This window comes from Sorghum bicolor, chromosome 3 (assembly GCF_000003195.3).
Source record: "Sorghum bicolor cultivar BTx623 chromosome 3, Sorghum_bicolor_NCBIv3, whole genome shotgun sequence".
NCBI classification, from domain to species: Eukaryota; Viridiplantae; Streptophyta; class Magnoliopsida; order Poales; family Poaceae; genus Sorghum; species Sorghum bicolor.
This window is the reverse complement of record NC_012872.2, coordinates 53,946,975-53,965,025: the sequence shown is the minus strand read 5'-3', so window position 1 is coordinate 53,965,025 and position 18,051 is coordinate 53,946,975. Positions and strand designations below refer to the sequence as shown.

Below are 18,051 nucleotides of genomic sequence, written 5' to 3'. Positions count from 1 at the left end.
TCGCTGGCATCGCGGGCGCTGATCAAGAAGCAGCATCCAAGCTGGATGCCGGCCAATTTGACGACGAGCGTTGGTGTTTTCCGCCTGTGACAACACTGGATGAGCTCCATTGCATAGACGAAATTTTCTGTGATTGAGAGCCCTTTAATGAAATGAAACCTGTCTAGTCGAGATCCAGAAGGTTGTTGTGTCTGTGTCTGCAGCCTTGTTGTTAAGATCTTGGACAGTATCTTCACACAACAATTCTGAAGACAGATCGGCCTGAAAGCCGAGACCTCATTTGCTCCTGGCTTCTTTGGCAGCAACACCATGTGAGGACGCTCCAACTGAACATCTTCACGGGGGAAAGCATCTAGGAATCCCATAATATCTGGCTGTGCAGACTGTCTGCCAGGCTGCTTTATAGAAGCCTGGGCCGAAACCATTCGGACCTAGAGCGCTGCGTCGGTTGGTTCATCTTCTTCACAGCCGTTATTGCTTCCTGCTCCGAGAAAGATGCTGTGAGCGAGACATCAGGTGCTAGCTAGACGCCCCTGGTATAGTCTTGCACAATCAAATTGCCACACTGAAGTTCCTGGCACCCCAGTTATTGTCCTGAAGTATCTGGTCAGAGCCAGTACTTTGCCATTGTGGTTTGTTGCCTGAACACCGTCAACCTCTATGCTTCTTGTTGCATTCCTCCTCATGAGCCCAGAAGCATGCACCAGGAAGAAAGTTGTATTGCTGTCACCTTCGCACAAACTCTGAACTTGCTGTGCTTTCTATTTTAAGACAGTTTATTTATCACCAAATAGAGATGAATATTATATGATAGTAGCAGATAATTGTTTGTCCTTGAGTCCGAGTATTCATGAAGAACAGGTTCTTCTAGCTACACACATCAAGAATCCCTGACTATTGCATGGGAACAGATTCATGTCATAAGTATTTTTCCTTTCTAATATTTTTGTATTGGAGGTTTACATGCCTGCAAAATTGTCTGCCTAAAACAAAACAGCACAGTTTTGTGTAATTGATTCACACTCTGGAATTGGAGAAATTTATGATACATGGATCCGTATGAATATCTGAAGTTATTGCACCTGAGAATTGACAAATTTCTGCTCTTATGGGCATTTATTTACAAAAAAAGGTAAATAAAAAACCCACAGATATTGCAGCAATGTTACATAATGTTTAATTGAAAGAATCATATATTAGCTTATTCTCATAGAGCAATAACCCCTTTTTTCGTCAGAGAACAGGTAAACATCAATTTGTGGTACACCCTTTTTGTTTGGATGATCATGAATTCAATTGCAGTACTTGATCTACAAGGCTGCAGCTTCCTAACCCTTGTTCAACACCCATCTCATCAAAAAGAAAAGAAAAAGCATTGTCCAACTTAAAAGCGGAAATAATAGAAAGATCAGCCAACAATGGACAAATTGCCGTGTGATTGTACGCTTGGTCAGTAATGCCTTAGTTAGATGCTACATTGCTCTTTTGCTTGTTGGTAAGATAACAAAACACGTTTCCTATTTCCACCATTTACACCAGTCACAGTTTCTATTCACGGGAGAAGCGTTGCAAACCTTTTCTTGATGAAAAGATTCAAGTGCGCCCTTTCATCATTAAAATATAGATCAGGATGTACAGAGACGTTGCAAGTTTGCAGTTACTTTTCAGGTTAGACAGCCATGTCTGTTTCGCTGATTTCTGAGTGCATCACAAAGCTTGGGAATACCATAGTAATGTCCCTGAGGAATATGAGCAACCAATAGTAATAGTAAGTCAAAGAAGGCTATTCATAGTTTCATCGAAAAAGGTAGGGCATTTATAAAATCAGTCAAGCACATGGCCACCCAAAAATGAAGGCCAAGTCTGAATTACTTCCATTTACGAAACATAACAGCTAGTCGTGCAAATGCGACCCACAGGGCACAAATTAGATGTAAAACAAAGAAAGACATTCTCCCACCACCAAAAAAAAAAAAACTGATGCAACCCTAATAGACTTCTATGGTCACATTTATATTCTTTTTTAAAAAATGTCAAATAACAGGGCAACTCTATTGATCAAGGTCCTGCTAATATACCATTGAGAAATATTACGAAAACTCATGCATACTTACTTGAGGTAGGGAAGGGTCATATTCCTCAGCACATATGGATTATCTTTAGCATATGCAGTCCATTCTTCTTGATCTATCTTCCCATCACCTTTTGTGTCAGCCTGATCAAATGTCTATCAACAACCAACATCAAAAGATTCAGCACCACTCAAAATTGATATATTTGCTTTGTATTCTTGGGGTTTAGGACACCGCAACACAGAGGAACACATGGATGAAATATTTTCTTACCCTATCAACAATCATCTCGACAGCATCGCTCGCAATATCCAAATCTGATTCATCCAGCAGAGCCAACACCATCTCCTTTAACTGCAATGTAACTGAGGATAGTGAGAAATATTCCTAATAATCATATTTTAGGCATAACTGACATGCTCACTGCAACAGACATGAGTAAAGGGATAAATGGTCAAAAGACCATTCACAAAATGTCCAGCTAAGACAACCAGTTTATCTATTGACATTTCAAAACAAAGAGAACAATAAACAGCAATTAATTGGTATTACATCATAGTCATCTATCAAGAATGAAATTCTCTACAGGCCATATATTACTTAGAAATACAACTGAGTAATGTTTATCCATCTGATCCTGATCTATTATATATTTGAAATAAGTTTTCAAAGATGAGCTTTCTCAAGTTTTTGTAACTTAATACTTCAGATGCCACTGAGCATATACTAAGGTAGTTTCAGAAGGAGTAATCAGCTGATAATGTATCTGGCTAAGGAATGCCTTCCTGCTGGCCGCTGCAATCTCTATATTATTTTCCCACTGCAGAAATACAATTTCTTGTAATTGATCTCAATTGTTGTGTGCTTACTGCAGATTTCAAGTGAAAAAGGAAGGAGACACAAAACCTCTCTGACATGAACGCTTAATCTCAGTATTCAATAACAATGAATCTGGGATGCAGCCATAGTGCAATGGGATACAAAGAATGTACATCATTACGTTCATTCACTCAAAGCCAGAAAGTAACTAATGAAAAGAAAAACAATGCTTACCTCATGCCGTTCTATAAAGCCTGTCTGTCTTAAGTCATACAACTTAAATGCAACTGCAGTAATCAAATAAAAATAATTAGCTAAAGAAATTAAACCTAGAACTTTCTGGTTCTGAGTCTCAGTAGAATAACTTTCTTACATGCAACCTTTTGTTCTTCTGGTGCATCTGGATGAAACACACTAAGAGATCGAACAAATTCGCCAAATTCAATTACACCATTTCGTTTTTGATCAAACAAGTCAAATACCTGCAATTTGTTTTTGAGCTTTGTTATAATAAATTTTATAGACATACAATTGATTTAAGGCTATACAAAACTAACACACTGAATCTATTCTTGAACTAAAGCATAAATCATCATCATCATGTTGAAGACTTGAAGCCTTGTATATCACATCTGTCAATCCATGATTTAAAACTGCACAGAAGCTACAACTATGACACTGAAGTAGAAATGCTTTTACAGAGCTGACAGGTAGGTGCTACATTTACTGAAAAATGCAATTAATAAAAAAAGTGGCATCAACAAACAATCATCAGGTATTCGTTAGGGAGAAACAGAGTTAGAGAAGCTGTTCTTTTTACAATAAATGAAGTCGTGAGCAACATTTTGAAACTAACAACTTGACATAATTCATACTCTTACCCTATCAACAAAGAGATTTTGCTTCTTCTTGCTCCTAAAGAGAGCAAGGTGGAATTCTTCCTGGAAAAAAGAAAAAAATGGAAAAGGAGACATATTAAATTAATTTATCACAAGATTGTTAGTTTGTTACCCATCCAAAATTATGCTTTGGAGACTACCTTGTGAATTAGATTATCTTCGATAATTGAATTACTTATTTTTCGGAAGAGCTCATGTAGTGCTTCAACTTCACTCACTGTAACTGCAACAATAGGCGGAGCTTAACAAAGTAGTTCCAAAACATAAGTACACAACAATACATGAGAATCAGAGTTAGTTAGAGAAGTAGCAATGTCACAGTGTTTTTGTCAGGCTTGTTTAACCCAAAAACTATGAAAAAGATAAGGAGCTAGGCATGAATGCAAGCAGGAAAACATGGCACTATTGATTCTTTGAAAAAAAACATTGCAGTAATCCGAAAGAAATCTATTGATTCCTCTTTCTTATGAAAGACGGGATTCAATTCTCACGCAGTGTTCCAGTAGCAATATTAACAAAATCTGGAAGATCCACTTTCTCACAAGATGTTTCAGCAGCAAGGGCCACCGCTTCCCGTGTATCCAGCAAGTGCGGGGATCGACTGGCGTGCTTTGTTTGCAGACAGCCCATCGGCAGCGCCTCCAGTGGAATATCAAGCAAAGTGCAAACTTCGAGAAGACTGCAAGAGCACAGTTCAATTGAAACAAATATGACAACGGCCTTATGAGCTTCAGGAGAAACAACAGTAAACTAGTAAAAAGTATTTAAACATTGTTATTTTCACCTCAGGGGAACCTTATTACCAAAACACAATATCAAGAATCCTGTGATCGTATTCTGTACACAGTAATGCCTAAGTTCTGCATTCAATTCAAAAGTGAAGTAAAAATCAGTTCTTGCTAATTCAACTGTACAGATGCATTCAAATGCAGGATTGCAAACTTGCAGGGAGCCAGGGACAGTTGTACAGAGTCCCAACCTGTATATAGCTTACAGTTTCGAGATTTAAATGAACATTCCGTACTGTTGGAAAGGAGGAGGAAAATTTCTGGTGTTACTTGTGCATATGGACAATATCACGGCGCAAGAATCTTCTTCGTTTTGATGGTACAAGATTTAACCCCTAACTAAGCTCCTAATAAGCAAAATGAAGACCAACGCGTAGCAGTATAAATTTCCCGCAAGAAATCAAGAAACAGGAGGACCCAGAACACTACTGGGATGAATCCATCTCCGCTCAAAGCGGGACTCGGGAATCTAGTGAAAGGAAGAAAGGCAGGAGGAGTTCTAAGAAGAACATACCCGACGGAGAGGGAGATCGAGAGGCGGAATCCCTGGCCGCGCGCCGCTGGCGTTGTTCCAGTCTTCTGTATTCCTGCTCCTCCTGGTCTGTTGGTTCGCGACCCGTATCGTATAGCGTCCGTCTAATTGACTTCAACAAAAAAAATAAAATAAAGGAAAAGTACCATGAATCCCTAAGCGTTTTGGCTTCTTTTTATTTAATTGTTAATTAATTTAATTTGTTCGGTTGTGCTGACTGCAGAGGCAGTCCGTACAAACAGAATGGGTGCGTGCTGGATGCCGTAAGCCGAGATGCTGCTTATTCTTTGTTTTCTCGGCTGATTACTTGTTGATGCTCAACCGCCGTGGAGTCAATAATGGCGCTTTTTCCACTTCTTTTCGGTTTGTTTTTGCTACACCGCGACAGCTCGTCAACTACCAGTTAGTGCTTAATTAATTTATGGCCTTAGGCAACCTTTTGCTAGTTTGCAAATGCGGTCAGAATGACCTAAGGCCAGTCTCAGTGGGGATTTCACCAGGATGTCATGCACATTTATTAGAGCGCTATGTCAGCAAAACTGCACTTTTTGCATGAAACGAATAGGAGAGAGAAGGAAGTAGTTTCACCATGGGGAAACTCCGCTGGCGTTGTTTCCCACGCGGTGAAACAGGATGAAATCCCCACTGAGGACTAAATCGTTTCACCATCTTGCATGTGATCCAATCATTTTGCAGTAATTAAATGCTTTGCCCAGCCTAGGAAACATCAATGTGAAACTCATGCATTGTGGAGGTCGTTTCATTGTTCGTTTCATTGATGCTCTGTCAGCAAATTTATTTTGAAAACAGTGCATTGAAACAGGCCATTGAGACTGGCCTAACAAATCATGATGAACTTCACCGGTACTTTTCAGCAAAGAAGTAATATTTTTCTCTCACAACATTTTAGCATCAGCATTAGCATAAGCTAAATTTTAATAAAACGAACATGCCAGCCAAAGCAAATCACAATATCTAGTTGTATTTATGACATGCATGATGATATTTAGGGTCCTTTGGCATCAAAAAGTAGTCTAGAAAAAGCTCTATCAAAACACTGGTGTGAAAAAGAGCTTTACCTGCAAAGTTAGAGGAGTCTGAGCCATTTTATATTATGGAAGAAAGTATTAGGATTTACAGCTTATCAATAAAAGTGAAGAAAGTAGAATTGTTTTTAAAAGAGCTAGAACGTTGTCAAATGGGCTCGTACTCCTATATGATAGAAAAATGATACCTGGTTATGGTTGACCATAGCGTTGTTAGAAATTTAGGTAAATTTAGGCACAGTTTAATTTAGAAAAGTAACAAAAATACTTGCTCAAAGTGGTGGACAACAGGTGACACAAAGAAGATATGCATCGAAAATAACTTACGTAACCGCTCGCTTAATTGCTCAATCAAACGCCACGGCTTCGTCTCAGCGCGGGTGACATGCCTTTTGCTTATTCCACACTTTCACAACAGGTACACACATAAAAGTACCAATTCCAGTTGAGTTAACATTTAATCAAAATCTCATATAAGACTAAAACATATCTAGCATTTAATATGGATCTCAGAGTTCATCTAACAGATACAAACATAAGATACGAATTGAACTAAAAAAGAGCCAAACCTAATTAAAACCAAGAAGCCATTTTCGCCTTCACGCTGTGTCACTATGCAATGGCAACATGACTAAGCATTAAGGCCCTGTTTAGTTCTTCACCCAAAAAATTTTCATTCATCCCATCGAATCTTTGGACACATGCATGGAATATTAAATGTAGATAAGAAATAAACTAATTTTGGTTGAAAATCGTGAGACAAATTTTTTAAGCCTAGTTAGTCCATGATTAGCCTTAAGTGCTACCGTAATCCACATGTGCTAATGATAGATTAATTATATTTAATAGATTTGTCTTGCAGTTTCTAGAGTTAAGTAATTTGTTTTTTTATTAGTTTCTAAAAATCCCTCTCGACATCTTTCCAACACGTTCGGTGTGACACTTAAATTTTTTTATCTCCAATCTAAACAGGGCAAAAAAAAAAAAACATGTTTGAGCACTGAGCTGATTACACAGCCTATTTCTAAAATCTTGGGCCTGTGTGGAAGGAAGCGAGCAACTCCCTACAAAATCCATCTCGGCCCACTGTCCCATCTTCTTCGCCCGCTCCTGTTCCTCCCCTCCTCCCCATTCCCTCTCGCGGAACGAAAAATATCCCCGAACAAATTCCTGGCTAAACCCTCCTCCGCGCTGCTCCGTCGCCGCCATGGCGCTCTCCAAGCCTCTCCTCTCTCGCCTCCTCCCCCTTCCCCTCCGCCTCCGGCCGCAGGCCCGCTTCCTCTGCCTCGCCAGCCCGACGTCGACCCCGACCCCCACCCCAGTCGACGATGGGCAGGCCCCCGCGGACGCCGCCGCCGAGCGCCGCCGCCGGAAGCGCCGCCTCCGCGTGGAGCCCCCTCTCTCCCGAGGCCCCGCGCCGCAGCGCGCGCCGGGGGCTCCCCGCCCGGCGTCGAACCCCAACGCGCCCAAGATCCCGGAGCCGGCCTCGGTGCTCTCGGGGAAGCGCCTCGACCTGCACCGCCGAATCCTCACCCTCATCCGCGAGAACGACCTCGACGAGGCGGCGCTCCTCACGCGCCACTCCATCTACTCCAACTGCCGCCCCACCGTCTTCACCTGCAACGCCGTCCTCGCCGCGCTGCTCCGCCAGGCCCGCTACGCCGACCTCCTCTCCCTCCACCGCTTCGTCACGCAGGCCTCCGTCGCGCCCACCGTCGCCACCTACAACCTCCTCCTCCAGGCCTACTGCGACTGCCGCCGCCCCGACGTCGCGCTCGAGCACTTCCGCCTCCTCCTCAAGGACGACTCTCCCGTGCTCCCCTCCCCCACCACATACCGCATCCTGGCGCGCTCCCTCGCCGAGAATGGGAAGCTGGACCAGGCGCTAGAGCTCAAGGATGGCATGCTCGAGCGCGGCCTCATCGCCCCTGATACCCAGGTCTATGCCTTCATCATGGGCGGGTTTGTCAATGCTGGGGATGGTGACAAGGCAGTTTCGTTGTATGAGGAGCTCAAGGAGAAGCTTGGCGGGGAGCCTATTCTTGATGGTGTGGTGTATGGGAACCTAATGAAAGGGTATTTTCTGAAGGGCATGGAGAAGGAGGCCATGGATTGCTATGCGGAGGTTCTTGGAGAGGGCTCCAAGGTGAGGTTTGGTGCCACGAGTTACAACATGGTGCTTGATGCGCTCGGGAGGAATGGGAGGTTGGAGGATGCACTCAAGCTGTTTGATAGAATGTGCGTGGAGCATGACCCGCCCAGGACGATTGCTGTGAACCTTGGGAGTTTTAATGTGATGGTTGATGCATACTGCCGTGCTGAAAGGTTTCAAGATGCGATTGAGGTGTTTGGGAAGATGGCCGAGAAGAGGTGTGCTCCAGATGCACTGTCCTACAATAATCTGATTGACTGGCTAGGGAAGAATGAACTTGTTGGGGAGGCTGAGGGATTGTACAAGGAGATGGGCGAGCGAGGTGTAAAACCTGATGAGTACACCTATGTCTTGCTCATTGAGTCTTGCTTTAAGGTTGATAGGGTGGAAGATGCAGTTTCTTACTTCAACAAGATGCTTGATGCTGGCCTGAGGCCCAACGCAAATGCATTTAACAAAGTCATAGGTGGCTTAGTGAAGGTTGATAGGCTCAGCGAGGCACAAGGGTTCTTCGATATGATGCCTGAAAAGGAGGTCAAACCAAACATTGCTAGCTATGAGTTGCTGTTGAAGGCATATGTTGCTGCTGCAAGGCTGGATGATGCGATTAAGATAGCCAAAGGTATTCTGTTGGACGAGAGTGTCGTCTTTAGTGATGAAATGAAAACACTTCTGGAGGAGGCACTGGAAAAAGAGGGGAGAGATGGGGAAATGACAAAGTTGTATGAAGATGTTGAGAGGGAGAAAGCAGAGGCAGCTGCACGTGCAGCTGAAGAGAAGGCTAGAGCAGAGGCTCTTGCTAAAGAAGAAGAGGAGAGGAAGAAGGCTGAGGCAAAGGCTAAGGAAGAAGCGGCTGCCAGGGCTAGCCGAGCAGCTATTGAGGCAGTGCTGGGTCGCAAGAAGGAAGCAGAAAAACAGGAACCAGTTGATGGACTGAACGTTGAGGAGGCAGAGGTTGTGGAATCCAACAGTGACACCAGCGATGTTTCTGGAGAACAGAGTGAAGGCGATGAGCAGAAAAAACAAGAGCCTGCTGAAGCCTCATCGTGTTCTTAGCTTCGTCATCTTTATAGGTTTCTTTCTATCATGAATGATCTTTAGTTCCATTTCAGTAGTATAATGTGATTGAGAGAGGCTATCTGAGAAGGTTGGCTCAGTGCTTTTATTTGAACTTGCATGGTTTCAAGTCGTGCTGATCGTTTGCTGCATTGATGCAATCTTGTGTACGACATCTAGCATTTCTTAGATAAGAGAAAAATATAAGTTAATAAATTGTCTTTATCCTTGTGATCTATGAATTCACTATTTTATATTCTCTATCTCTATCTCTTCTCTACTCTCTTTCTATATCTCTACTACTTAAAAAGTAGTACATGTAGTTCTTGTCCTCGCTCATACTAGGTTACCCTGCGCTCCTCTCACACACATCCAGTTTACGAAATTTCAGCATAAAGTGTTACTTAACCTGTCATATTCTATCAGTTAAAACCAAAAGGAAAAAAAAATCTGTGTAAAGGTAAACCCTCTATTCTACTGGTGTCTCATTCGTTCTGTTCTTTTGGCTTTAAGTTATGGTTTAACTAAATGATCCTAATGAAAGAAGCACACTGATAAATTAACCAAAACATCAATTACTTGTCCATTCAATTGGCATTTTTATGGTGCAAGCATGCAGAGGATAGTGTATGTGCAGTAAATTGTAAATATTTTCTTGAAATTAAGTAAAAATTGAACAATATGACTGGCCTGAACAAGAAGTGTCTTTTATAATTTTTTTATTAGTGTCTATAATACTTGTTTATGAGGTCAACCATGTGGCTAGAGAAGTTTGTCCATTTGTTCTATAGGGTTTATGATAAGAATCAATCGACAAATGTTCTGTACTCAGTAAAATTTGTCCTGCATGTGCAAGAAAAGGCTGCATGCAATTGACCCTAAGTTCAGAGATACAGCTGAATCATCAACATTGTCCTGTGAACTTTCCACAGTTCAATCCAGTCATGACAGATTCAGAGGATTTCCCATCTTAACCAATAACAGCTTTAAGTATCAGACTATCAGCATGAAACCCTCTAGATTCTTAAAATGAGATAGGGGTTTCACTTTGATATAACTGACTTAAAACAAAAGGTGTGCATTTTATTTTAAATTCCCAACAGACTGAGTGCACTGTGTAAGCCTATAAGTCTGTTGCTGTATGATGTACAGTAGGTTAGCTGTTTCTGTTCTTTCAGTTTTCAGATAGAGTTTAGATAGCGTTTCAGATAGAGCACGCGCAACGTCGCGTGACCCTCGCGGCACGTCCCAGTGGTGTGAGATGGCGCATCGTGCTCACGAGCGTGCCGCACATATCTCGGCCTCATGGCCTGTGTATCAAGCTTTATATTCCGCAAATTAAACCAGAAAACGCTGCCAGTTTTGCAGCACCAATAACTCTGCCTGTTCATCTTCCAAATCGCGCGTGAGAGAGAGAGAGAGAGAGAGAGAGAGAGAGAGAGAGAGAGAGAGAGAGAGCGACAACTGCCCCGGCGGAAATCTGACAAACTGTTGTTTGCCTGTTGGAACCATCAAACTTTTCATCATAATTTTGGTGAGATATGCAGCCTAAAGAAATGTTGTCATTTGTTTTTGCGCACTGTAAATGCATTATGTGTGGTATGCCTTTAGCTAAAATGCAGCAAAAATTGCTCTGGTCCTTGTCTTTCACATTTGTGCTTCAGCACTATAACCTGCTAAAGATAGTGCATCAATGTGTTCTACAGTTACAAGTGAAATGGCGCCTATAGAGACTATCATATGTTCTGGTATATCATTAGTGCAACTATTGCTCCAACGAGGGACATGAGGTTGCAGAATAGTTTTATTTTATCTCTCTGTTCATTAACCTTACTCACAGAACATCTTACTAGAAGACATGAGGCGGCTGCCAGTTTGGCATACAATGGTTGATGTAACACTCTAGGGACATATGACACATATGACTGTGTCCACCGTTTGGTGAGTTGGGAGCTAACTGTGAGCACATTTGTATAGACTTTACAGCAGGTGATTACAAATTTGCCCATCTATGAGAAGCATGCAAAAGAGAAACTGCCAAGTGCCAAAGATGCTGTGGCTACGCCTCTGGGACAAACATCAGTCGATTCTCAAGGTAAGAGTAATAAACGAAGAAAGGAAATGAGTGTGAAAATGAAGGTGGTGCCTATTTTTCCCTCTGAAATCATTTGTTAACAAATGCTCTCAGTGATGTGTTTTGGAGTGTCTAAGCAAAAGGAAACTATCATTATGAGAGTTTGCATTGTTGAGTATGCCTCTGTGGCTATTTTATTGGAGCAATGCTCACCTGATGCTAATTTCTCGTGATTCCATTACTAATTGTAATTTATGACTAGATAAGGACTTACAATTTTGTTACCATGAAAATATGTCGAGTTAATTTGAGCAATGGAAAGAAACAAATAATTACTCCCTCCGTTCCAAGTTATTAGTTCTGACTTTTCTAGGTACATACTACATAGTTTTTGCTACACACATAGATATACATTATAGGCTCTGAAAGAGGCCGAGAAAAATATCTTGTTGAGATTGTTGATCTTTGGTGATGGAGAAGTAGAACCAAATCAAGAGCAGGTCGTCCAGAATCTGTCTTCCTTGGGTTGGGGAGTACATTAGCTCTCCTTTAGTCTTCTTCATGACCTTTTTAAAATCTAACAATGTCTTTAACTGATTATTAGCTCTGTGGTTATAGGTATGAAAAGATCTTGTTCACTGTTGGTGCATTTTGCTTAGGCAGAAGGCTGATGAAACTTATTTCTGCATGCAGTATATTGAAAATCATCTGGAGCTTTTAGATTTCCTTGTTGGTTGGTAAGGCATCCATTTCTTGATGTTATATTAACATGACAAATAATTCATTGATTCATGAATGGTAATTTCGAGGTAATAGCATGATTGGAGTTAGGAAGATATATTTCAACAAGCTTGTACTTAGCTAGCTGCTTGTGGTTAGCTTCATGTCACATTCTCCTTTTTGGACCTTTATAATTGTCATTGGGGTTTTTAACTAGCGTGTAGCTAAAGTGTGTTGAGCTTTGAGCCTTTTGGTACATGATTTCCATCTTTTTATGGTAGCAGCTTATTACTTTCTTGGTTCATTTTCTGTATCTGCATTATATCCTTCATATTAAGTTTAATTGTTATTTTTTTCAACAGCTACAAGAACTTGGATATTGCATTGAACTGTGGGAATATGTGCCGGGGGAGGGGCGGCCGCCGGGGAGGTTGTGCCGGGGGAGGGCCCCTGTAGGTGCTCGTGCGTGCTCGAGCGCCGAGAAGAAGGGGAAAAAAATTGCACGGTGGAGTAGGGTGCCAACAGGAATAGAGGGTGAAAGGGGAAAAGTAGGGGGGCAACAAAAGTAGGGGTGCAGTAGGGGGTTTGCTGGAGCTGGTTTTTTGACCCCCACTACCCAAATCCAGAGTAGGGGGTCAAGAAGGGGGCATTGCTTGAGATGCTCTAAGAGAATGCATAAACTGTGGGAATATGACAATTGCTACTTAAACTACAGAAAACAACAGTTTATGCCATTATTTAAGTTGTTCTACTATCTCAGTGCTACAGAAACAACAGTTTACCTCTGCAAGAATCCTATATATCCTGACTCCTAAGCCCTCTACGCCTTTCTCCTTTCAGTTGAGGATTTACCGGCCTTGTTTAGTTCGCAATTTTTTTGGTTTTTGGCTACTGTAGCACTTTCGTTTTTATTTGACAAACATTGTCCAATCATGGAGTAACTAGGCTCAAAAGATTTATCTCACAAATTACAGGTAAACTGTGCAATTAGTTTTTATTTTTGTCTATATTTAATGCTCCATGCATGCGACCAAAGATTCAATGTGACGGGGAATCTTGAAAATTTTTGCGAACTAAACAAGGCTTGGTCAACACCCCTTCAGCTGTTGAACAAGCTACATAAGGTAGAATTTTCTGACAACCCATCTGCCATTTTTCTGACAACCCATCTGCCATTTTTCTATGTACATGTTTTTGCTACGCACTTAGATATAAATTATATCTAGGTGCATAGTAAACCTATGAATCTAAAAAAGACAAACCAATGGAGGGAGTACTAAGTTTTCCCAATACAGAAGTTATGAACAGTTCCTCATAAAACAAATATTGTTACTACAGTTTTTGTCGTCTGTGTTGCATGGGCATTTAGCTACTACTACTACTACTAGATAGAACTCTTTGCTTTCATTTTGCAACTGTAAAAAAATTGTCTATTTATCTTTTTATTTACTGAAGTTTCACTCAGTTCACTTTTCAAATGAATGTTCTGGTTTACTTTCTTTACCCCTTTTCAATAGAAATATATTTTATGTTTTAAATGCTTCAGATACTCTAAACAATGAGACTTGTGTGTAAGCTAGTGAGTTATGCACATGCAATCCACATCATACTATTATGAAACCAGAACATGTTTCAACATAAATCATATGTGCTGTACCAGTGGGAATTCATGATGCATCGGTTCGATATACAGCACTGTATCATGTTATAAATATCGAAGGCAGGATAAGCACATTTCTCATTAGCAGTGAACATACAAACTTTGCTGAGAAAGCATGAGTTTACCTTTTTTTTGCTTGATACAATTGTTGCTTTGACACACACCTCCTGGAACATTACAGTTAGTCAGTTACTGAATAGAACATTTACTTGCAGTGCACTCCTGTTAGCTTGAGCTTATCAGCCAGAATCAGCACTACTTTTCAGCCATATAACAGTATTTTTCACTCACAACAAATCAACATCAGCATCAGCATCAGTCGCCTGCGTTTTCGAGAGAAAAAAGGAACCATCAGCTGAACAGGAGTTATTTGGACAACATAATTACTATTTTGTATATGATGAATCAGGCGAACAAGGTTGCATCTTGAAGCTGGTAATTTTGAAAGCAGTGTGGAGGCAGCGGCAGCAACATGGGAGGATTTGATTACTCTAAGGCAATGATGGCCATGACGTGCTGCTAGTTGGAGCAGCAGTAGCCGATGCCCATACAAGCAGCATGGGAGGAGAAACGGTGATGTAGAATCTGTATGGAATTATTAGTCTCTAAAGGATAGTTTGTCATGTTGCCTGCTAACAATCTAAAGGTTTACTTCAGGAGTGACCATTTGGGATCAAGTTAAAGAGTCCTTAAGTTGAGAAGGGCCATGTATGTTTGTTCAGGACAAGAAAGAAAGAAATCATTTGTCCCCCTTTTGTTCTATTACTCAATCCCTATAGTTTTGTCACCCCAGTCTATCTATACCTACTGGCTAATGTAGATAGGTTGCTCAGTCACAGGATGGGTTGGTAGACACATCATTATGAAGTTGCTAACAATCCACCCCAAGACATAATCTGTTGGGCCCTGGACAATACCACATGGTATTTTTGCATTCTTGATGAGATGTGTTGAAAAGAATACATTTGACTGATAAAGGGATTCATGAGGATTGGTTGAAAATCTGAACTGAATCGTATGGGTTTGGATTTAGATACTCACATGGCCCCCATCAAACAGGCCATGAAGGATTAGTTAAAATTTGAACTGAATCTTGTTTCTTGTGGTAAGTGGAGGAAATTGGTTTGAGTTGTGTGTGCTCTTTGCCATGAGAACAAGATTTGGACAATGTATATGTTCCTGTGATGTAGCTTGTTTTTCCCGGTGGAAGTAGGAATGACGCTTCTAGTGGGACATGCATTCTTTTTATGAGATTTCTGCTGGAGTTCTGGACTCTTGATGTTTTTTATTCATATTTTTAGTTGATGCCCTTGAAACTTCTTGGAGCATATGAATCTGCATGGCAGTAGCAACCGATCTGTTTCAATTTAATTTTTTTCTATTTCTCTGTTTGCGTTCAAATTTCAATATAAGAAGGCACTACTTTGATCTAAGTGCCAGTAGCCGTATGCTTTGATAGCACATATAATATACTTATCACTGATGAGATAATGGCAGAAGGTCTCGGTCTTGTTATGGACATTTCAACTGATTGATAGTACCTACAGACATACAGTAGAATATATCAGTAATCAGATAACGGCAGGTCTCGGCATCATGTTTCGAAACCTTACCCTTACCCGTCCAAACTGAATTGCGACCAACCTCCGTAGCGATATTTTGGTCACTAGTTCATCTGGTGAGCGGGTAAAAATAGGGCCTTTTATTTTATCTGATGTTGTTGCTGTCTGCATGACACCAAACTGTTGGTAACTCTGCAGGCAGCCACCCACTATATCTGAACTTCTGAACATGGGCGATTGGTGTATATCTGAACTTCTGAACATCGGCGATCGGTGTATATCTGAACTTCTGAACATCGCGTTTGGTGTGTATCTGAACTTCTGAACATTGGTGATTCGTTGGTGTATATCTCAAATTCTGAAGATCGGTGATTGATGAGTTCAGTGTTAGCATCAGGTGCAGCATCGGTGATTGATGAGTGTTCAGTGTTACCATCAGGTGCAGCATGGTAATCAGTTGCATTCTTCAGTTAATGTCAGTTGAATACAGGGGTTCGCCGTTCTCAACAGAAGTACAGGGTTCGCGCAACAGAAACAGGGTACAGGGCAAGTTAGGTGCCGGATGCACGCTCATATGGCAACTAGCTAAGCCTTCAGCTAGTTGTTAGCCAACTCCAGTTAATGTAGAATAATTTTTTACTCCATCGAGTAACTAGCCCTATTGATTCAGGCCCTAAACTTGGTACTGTGATAGTAAGTGCATTGCAGAAAACAAGACAAAATAACAGTATATCAGCAGGTTATCCGCGAAACTGCATTACAAATCTCTCAGTTTTTCAATCCAACAAACAAATCAAAGAATCGATGTTGGTGCTTGCTAAAAACAAATGTGCTATCAAAATGTGCTCACAATCTGGTGCAGGGAGGTGTAAGTTCCTAGGACGGCGACGCACACTCCGAACACTAGTATGGCGACGATCCCCGCGGCCTCGGCACGGCGAACCCTTCCGATCATGAGGTAGCTCAGGCACGGGAACAGGACGGCGACGGTGACGTTGAGAGAGGAGCCGATGAAGGACATGAGGTAGCCGAAGAAGGGCACCGTGCACGCCGCCACCACCGTGCTGACGACGACGCCGGTGCTGATGGCCGCCCTGGCGAGGCTCCCCCTCGACGACGACGACAGCTTCTCCTCCATCCCCGTCGTGATGGGCTGGATGACGAGCGCGTACTTGGCCAGCGGGGTGATCAGGGTCGTCAGGATGGCGATCCTCGTGTACACCTTCCCCGTGGGTAGGTTCAGCGTCACCAGCGACTTCACGTCGTCCCCGTAGATCATGTACCCTAGAACCGCCGTCAGCGCGTAGTTGAGGCTGCACAGCACCGAGGAGAACAGGAGGACCTTGGTGAAGCCATTGTTGTCCCTCATGGAGGTGTACACCGTCGGGAAGACGCCGTGGCCGGAGAAGCAGACGAAGTACAAGCTGAGGGAAGTGGGCAGCCCGGCGAGGCTGAAGACGTTGGCATCCTTGGCGTGGAAGCCGTGCTCCGCCACGCCGGCCCAGACCAGGGACGCCGTGAGGGCCACCGACGCGACGAGCCCGACGGCCGACACGTAGGCGAGAACGGAGAGGTCCCTGAGCCACGTCGTCGGGAGTATGACCACGGCCGCCACGAGCGTGAACAGCTGCTTCCCCCGCAGAACGTAGCCTCCGGGGAGGCCGACGGCCGTGCCGGGGAGCAGCTTGTCGAGGTTGTCGCCCTCGAGGATGAGGAAGCTGACGGCGACGAGGTAGAGCTCGGCGTACATGATGGCGCCGATGGTCTTCCGTCCGGGCTGCCCGAACGCGAGCTGGCCGATGTCCGGGTAGCTCCTGACGGCGCTGACACCGCCGCCGCCGCCGGCGCGCATGCAGCGGGCGATGAGCTCGCCGGTGTAGTAGCAGACGGCGCCGACCACCGCGAAGAGCACCAGGCTCAGCCACCCGCCCTGCGCCAGCGCGTACGGCACGGACAACAACCCGACGCCTATACAAGGAATCACATTGCATTCGGATGAATCAACAAGATCATCGATGGACGCACGGTCGTAATCGTACCTGAGATGATATTGCTGAGGTTGAGGCAGCTCCGCCAGAAGGAGGCGCCCGTGTCGTGATGGAGGAGGAGCTGCGCCTCTATGTTGGCGACATCGTCGGCGCCGCCGCGCTGCTCCCTGTCTTTGCCCGGGACAAGGAAGGGCTCATCGAGAGGGCTCCCCGCCGCCGCCATCGCTGGCTCGGCAGTTTGTTGGCCTTCATAGATTGCCTCCGGATTTTATGTAACCATGGACGTGGGTCTATTTTTATCGGTAACTAACTCTGAACGTCTTTCTCAATAGGGGAAAGCTTTTTTTTTTCTCTCCTATAAATGTGATACTAATGTACTTTTTAATCTACTAACAAATTTGCTCGTGTGTTGAACGGAAAAACAACCTATCGAATGTTAATGTGGACTTTTTAATCTATAGACATCTATTTATATATGAGAGTCGGGGTGTTTAATTCCTATTTTTTCCTAAAAATTTTTGGGTTTTGGTCCACCATTTTGCAAAATACTCCCTCCATCCCAAATTGTAAGTCGTTTGACTTTTTTTACCCCAAGTTTGACCACTCGTCTTATTCAAAAAATTTATGCAAATATAGTCAAATTTTAAGTTATTCTTGAAGAACTTTTATTAATAAACCAATAC

The 18,051-nt window shown here is 42.9% G+C and overlaps 3 protein-coding genes and 1 long non-coding RNA gene across 8 annotated transcripts; 2 read left to right on the top strand and 2 right to left on the bottom strand.

Moving 5' to 3' along the window:
- LOC110433321 (calcineurin B-like protein 5) lies at window positions 1,120-5,378 on the bottom strand. 5 transcript variants are annotated; one of them, XM_021455168.1, is made up of 11 exons: window positions 5,093-5,377; window positions 4,770-4,925; window positions 4,575-4,650; window positions 4,282-4,469; window positions 3,931-4,013; window positions 3,773-3,832; window positions 3,265-3,373; window positions 3,126-3,178; window positions 2,346-2,426; window positions 2,115-2,227; window positions 1,120-1,739 (listed from the first exon to the last, which is right to left on the bottom strand). In XM_021455168.1, exons 4-11 carry the CDS (start codon window positions 4,418-4,420, stop codon window positions 1,670-1,672), a joined length of 708 nt encoding a protein of 235 aa, XP_021310843.1. In that variant the 5' UTR covers window positions 4,421-4,469; window positions 4,575-4,650; window positions 4,770-4,925; window positions 5,093-5,377; the 3' UTR covers window positions 1,120-1,669. The 5 variants fall into 5 exon arrangements, with proteins under 5 accessions (XP_021310843.1, XP_021310844.1, XP_021310842.1 ...); XM_021455169.1 differs by lacking the exon at window positions 4,770-4,925 and having other exon boundaries at window positions 4,594-4,650; window positions 5,093-5,378; XM_021455167.1 differs by lacking the exon at window positions 4,770-4,925.
- On the top strand, window positions 7,250-9,613 carry LOC8082197 (pentatricopeptide repeat-containing protein At3g49240). Its single transcript, XM_002458055.2, has one exon. The coding sequence runs from the start codon at window positions 7,364-7,366 to the stop codon at window positions 9,362-9,364; it is 2,001 nt and encodes a 666-aa protein (XP_002458100.1). The 5' UTR covers window positions 7,250-7,363; the 3' UTR covers window positions 9,365-9,613.
- Window positions 13,127-16,204, top strand: LOC110433955. The gene is made up of 2 exons (XR_002451413.1): window positions 13,127-13,282; window positions 14,034-16,204. It is a non-coding gene; the product is annotated as an uncharacterized LOC110433955 (long non-coding RNA).
- Window positions 16,103-17,622, bottom strand: LOC8082490 (vacuolar amino acid transporter 1). The gene is made up of 2 exons (XM_002455849.2): window positions 17,420-17,622; window positions 16,103-17,348 (listed from the first exon to the last, which is right to left on the bottom strand). Exons 1-2 carry the CDS (start codon window positions 17,589-17,591, stop codon window positions 16,216-16,218), a joined length of 1,305 nt encoding a protein of 434 aa, XP_002455894.1. The 5' UTR covers window positions 17,592-17,622; the 3' UTR covers window positions 16,103-16,215.

What these genes read in the sequence shown, in the direction of transcription:
- LOC110433321 (XM_021455169.1), bottom strand. Translation starts at nt 4,420, where the DNA reads ATGGGCTGTCTGCAAACAAAGCACGCCAGTCGATCCCCGCACTTGCTG. An exon ending in GCTTTATAGAACGGCATGAG is followed by an intron (nt 2,427 to 3,125) that starts GTAAGCATTGTT and finishes GTTACATTGCAG; the next exon opens with TTAAAGGAGATGGTGTTGGC. An exon ending in ATGACCCTTCCCTACCTCAA is followed by an intron (nt 1,740 to 2,114) that starts GTAAGTATGCAT and finishes CATATTCCTCAG; the next exon opens with GGACATTACTATGGTATTCC.
- LOC8082490 (XM_002455849.2), bottom strand. Translation starts at nt 17,591, where the DNA reads ATGGCGGCGGCGGGGAGCCCTCTCGATGAGCCCTTCCTTGTCCCGGGC. An exon ending in CCTCAGCAATATCATCTCAG is followed by an intron (nt 17,349 to 17,419) that starts GTACGATTACGA and finishes TTCCTTGTATAG; the next exon opens with GCGTCGGGTTGTTGTCCGTG.
- LOC8082197 (XM_002458055.2), top strand. Translation starts at nt 7,364, where the DNA reads ATGGCGCTCTCCAAGCCTCTCCTCTCTCGCCTCCTCCCCCTTCCCCTC.